Source organism: Triticum dicoccoides, chromosome 5A, assembly GCF_002162155.2.
Source record: "Triticum dicoccoides isolate Atlit2015 ecotype Zavitan chromosome 5A, WEW_v2.0, whole genome shotgun sequence".
NCBI classification, from domain to species: domain Eukaryota; kingdom Viridiplantae; phylum Streptophyta; class Magnoliopsida; order Poales; family Poaceae; genus Triticum; species Triticum dicoccoides.
Genome location: NC_041388.1, coordinates 439,246,946 through 439,251,228, shown reverse-complemented (window position 1 = coordinate 439,251,228; position 4,283 = coordinate 439,246,946). Strand labels below are relative to the sequence as shown.

Sequence of the window (4,283 nt, the reverse complement as noted above, 5' to 3'; positions counted from 1 at the left end):
TTGGGGGAAATGGCGCCAAATGGCCGTCGGGGGGTTTTTGGTTTCTCCCACCGACAGGCGGGCCAGGGGAGGACAAGCGCGCGCATCCCGCCCGTCCGCGCGCTGTCCGTTTCACCCCAAAACCGGCGCAAGTTTGGGCCGGGGATGGGTCGAAAGCGGACACAAAGCGGACAAAAGTCCGTTTGCTCCCGCGCGCTGGGCCGCCTTTTTTGTTCCTTTTACCCCAAACACATGATAGGGTCGCGCGGTGGAGTTGGTCTAAGAGGATCCATGTCCCTAGTATATGGCATGGCACCTAACAAAACCCAAGTTTATCCTAAAAAAACACCCGAGTTGGATTGGGCAGCCAGGACGAACCCACCAGTGTAGTGGCGTGACATCCCGGGCCCACATGTCATAAGCAAACAGAAACAAAGAGAGGCACTGCTGGGCTTTGCTGCGATCGTACCAGAACTTTTGCCCTAGTCATATCTTGTGTGTTTACCCAATCGGTAACCGAGCGAGCGGGTTCGGAAAAGAAGTGAGGCTCGCCTCAACTCAGCTCAGCTAGAGTGGCATTCCAACCGAAAGAAAAGAACCACCGCCGCGTGGGCCCACCTCACCTTCCGTCTTTAAATCCACCTCATTCCCCCGTGCTCCCTCCTCACCTAGCCCGCCCGCCCGCCTCTAGCCAACTCAAACACACACTCGCTCACTCCGACGCCGCGAGCCACCCGGCGAGCACGTACGCACGCGGCCAGCCAGCGCGAGCACAATGCCGTCGGACGCGGCGGCCAAGGGGGTGAAGCTGGAGCGGTACGCCAGCGGCGGCGCGCTGCTGCTGCGCCGGGTGGCCAGCGGCAAGTTCGTCTCCGCCTCCTCCCACCTGCTCTTCCGCGCCACCGTGCTCGCCACGCTCGCCCTCGTCTTCCTCTTCGCGCTCCACTACCCCTCCCTCCTCTCCCGCTCCTTCAGCCTCGCCTCCGACGGCTCCTCCTCCTCCGTGCCCGGCGCGTCGCGGTCGCACGCCTCGCACCGGAGCCTGCTCGCGTCCTCGTCCGCGGCGGCCACGTACGGCGGCGAGCGGTGGCAGAAGGAGATACGCCGCAGCGCCAAGCCGCGCCGGGACGGGGGGCTCTCGGTGCTCGTCACGGGCGCCGGCGGGTTCGTCGGCGCGCACTGCTCGCTGGCGCTCAAGGCGCGCGGCGACGGCGTGGTCGGCCTCGACAACTTCAACTCCTACTACGACCCGGCGCTCAAGCGCGGGCGCCAGCAGCTCCTCGCCGACCGCGGCGTCGTCGTGCTCGACGCCGACATCAACGACGCGCTCCTGCTGGAGCGGCTCTTCGAGGCGGTGCCCTTCACGCACGTGCTCCACCTGGCGGCGCAGGCCGGGGTGCGGTACGCCATGGAGGCGCCGCAGACGTACGTGGCGTCCAACGTGGCCGGCCTGGTGAGCGTGTTCGAGGCGGCCGCCAAGCACGCCGACCCGCAGCCGGCCGTCGTCTGGGCCTCCTCCTCCTCCGTCTACGGGCTCAACACCGACGCGCCCTTCTCCGAGGACCACCGCACCGACCGACCGGCGTCGCTCTACGCGGCCACCAAGAAGGCTGGCGAGGCCATCGCGCACGCGTACAACCACATCTACGGCCTCTCCATCACCGGCCTCCGCTTCTTCACCGTGTACGGGCCCTGGGGCCGCCCCGACATGGCCTACTTCTCCTTCGCCCGCAGCATCGTCGCCGGCGAGCCCATCACGCTCTACGCCGACGCGCGCCGCGACTTCACCTACATCGACGACGTGGTCAAGGGCTGCGTCGGCGCGCTGGACACCGCCGGCAGGAGCACCGGGTCCGCCAGGTCGGGCAAGAAGAGCGGCCCCGCGCCGCTGCGCGTGTACAACCTGGGCAACACCTCCCCGGTGCCGGTGACCCGGATGGTGGCCATCCTGGAGAAGCTGCTGGGGAAGAAGGCGAACAAGCGCATCATCGCCATGCCCAGCAACGGCGACGTGCCCTTCACCCATGCCAACGTGAGCCACGCGGCGCACGACTTCGGGTACCGCCCCACCACCTCCCTCGACGCCGGCCTGCGCCACTTCGTGGACTGGTTCGTGCAGTACTACAAGCTCGACATCAAGATCGCCAAGCCGTCCACCACCAGCAAGAAGCCGGCGACAGCGACGAAGAAGAAGGCCTCGACCATGTCGGCGGCGTCGTCGTGAGCTGGGCAGAGCACCCCAGGGCCCAGCAGAGCACCGGCACCGACACGACACCAAGTGTTTATTCCTTCCCTAGCTAATTCTTGGAGGCATCAACTTGTCTTTCTTGTCTGTAATAACCGTGTAAGTGTTGATCTTGAGGTGTTTTAGGTAGCAAATAATGGTGGGAATTGAACAGCAAGGGATAGGACCGCAAAAACTGCAGATAACTATTAGTAGACGGGGGGTATAGTGAGAGCAAACAGGGGAGCCTGGCCAGGACTGAAGAAAGATGAAGTCACTGGCTTCTTTTCCACTTCCGTGGCATAATATTGTCACCTGTTTTGTTCTTGCCCGCGTGCTCTGCTCACTGACGTGAACCATATCAAGACGCATGCCGTGCTGGAGGCACACACCCAACCAACCAAGTCCCGAATCCAAATCCACATCAGACAGCTTTGCTCCAAGGATCGCAGTTCCACTTGCATGAACCGTGACCGCAGAGCTCCAAAGCCAAGCTGTACTATGCACCTCCTGGTACATTTTGGCATCAATAGTTTCTGATCGTCCATGGACCTTTACCACTGCCTGATAAGAGGCGCTGGTTCATCGTCTGGTTGTGATTGAACACGAGTTGAGTTGCAGTTGGCGGGGAGGCATTGATGGCGGTGGCTGTCGGTCGTTCGGCATGGTCCAGCCCGGCCGCCCAGCGTACGCGCTGCTCCTTTTAGCATCTTTTTAATGGCCACCGGCGCGCCATAGCATGAGGTGAGAATGAGATGAGATGAGGATGCCGCCCCGTTGGCTGTACGACTGCACGAGCGAGTTCGGCCACTGTTTGCGAGATTTTGTGCTTGCTCCATCGGCCTCGGAGAGCCGGTGATCGGCTTCACTGCCAGCCAATGCAGCAGCATTTTTTAACGCCGGTATGGAAGTGTCGATAGAGGATGTCGGCACGGCGCCACGAGCCTACACTCCTACAGTTGCACGGGATTCAGCAGAGTCATTACTGCTTGGTGCCAAAAACCGCAGCACCTTCTTCCGTTCCATCCGACTGACTGAAATGACAATCTGTTTTCTTCTTTCCTTCTTACTGCTACTCCCTCTGTAAACTAATATAAAATCATTTAGATTACTACTTTAGTGATCTAAAAGCTCTTATATTAATTTATGGAGGGAGTACATTATTGTGGCGAGTAACAGAAGCAGATCATCTATTATTGGATAGATAGATGGATGATGGGGACGGTGCGGAGTGTCTGTAGCTGTGCCTGTGCGTGTCTTCGCGGCACCAGTTTTGGAATTGATCAACTAATCCAATTATGCAAATAGTGTGGAAGTGTGGAGAGAAGAAAATTTGCTCCTGAAATGTCGGTAGGGCGAGGCGAGGAGGAGAAGAAGCTGACATGAATGAACTTTGGATGCCTTGTAGCAGCCCCCGATTTACCCCCCAGGGCCGACGATCCTTGCCCACTCCTGCTCACTCGCTCCTGCCTTCACATTCACACCCTTCCTTCTTTGCATGCATGCATGCCATATTGCCATGGACCATCGATCAAATGTGCAGCAGATTCCAGTGATGCAAGTGCCACTAGGTTCGTACGGTTGTACCCACAAGAGGAATCGCGCGCATCATTGCGCTCCGCGAAATTCGCATCTGTGATGCTGCAGGCGGCAAAAACCTGGGCTGGCTCGCCAGCCTACATTTTTGTGTTCTTCTCTCGGTTGCAGGCTTGCAGCTCGCGGCAAGGAAGCCATCGATTGCGGTTTGGGCTTCTGCGCACTCATCCAGGGTTCAGATATGGCGTTTCTTCGTTAGATTGGACAATCTCTTCTCACTAGCATTTTCTAGCATAGTAGTATATCAGCTTAACCAAGACTGCAGACCCATTCATTTCGAAGGGATGAGAGAACATGGTGTGATGGTGTCGGCGTCTGGATGGTTATAGCGTTTCGTGACGGACATGATGCTGCCTACATTGAAATTTGAACACGGCCGGCACGTAGGGCCGGAGGGAATCCGTCCCATAAAGTATGCAGAAAGCAACGAATACCCGATCATATGCCCTTGCAGAATCGTTAGAGGTTGCATCTGTCTACGACG

At 58.9% G+C, this 4,283-nt stretch overlaps 1 protein-coding gene across 1 annotated transcript; it reads left to right on the top strand.

Moving 5' to 3' along the window:
- The first annotated feature begins 658 nt into the window (after nucleotides 1-658).
- LOC119302170 (UDP-glucuronate 4-epimerase 6-like) lies at nucleotides 659-2,529 on the top strand. The gene has a single exon (XM_037579200.1). It carries the CDS (start codon nucleotides 755-757, stop codon nucleotides 2,201-2,203), a length of 1,449 nt encoding a protein of 482 aa, XP_037435097.1. The 5' UTR covers nucleotides 659-754; the 3' UTR covers nucleotides 2,204-2,529.
- Nucleotides 2,530-4,283: the final 1,754 nt, after the last annotated feature.

Coding starts and splice junctions, on each gene's coding strand:
- LOC119302170 (XM_037579200.1), top strand. CDS start 755: ATGCCGTCGGACGCGGCGGCCAAGGGGGTGAAGCTGGAGCGGTACGCC.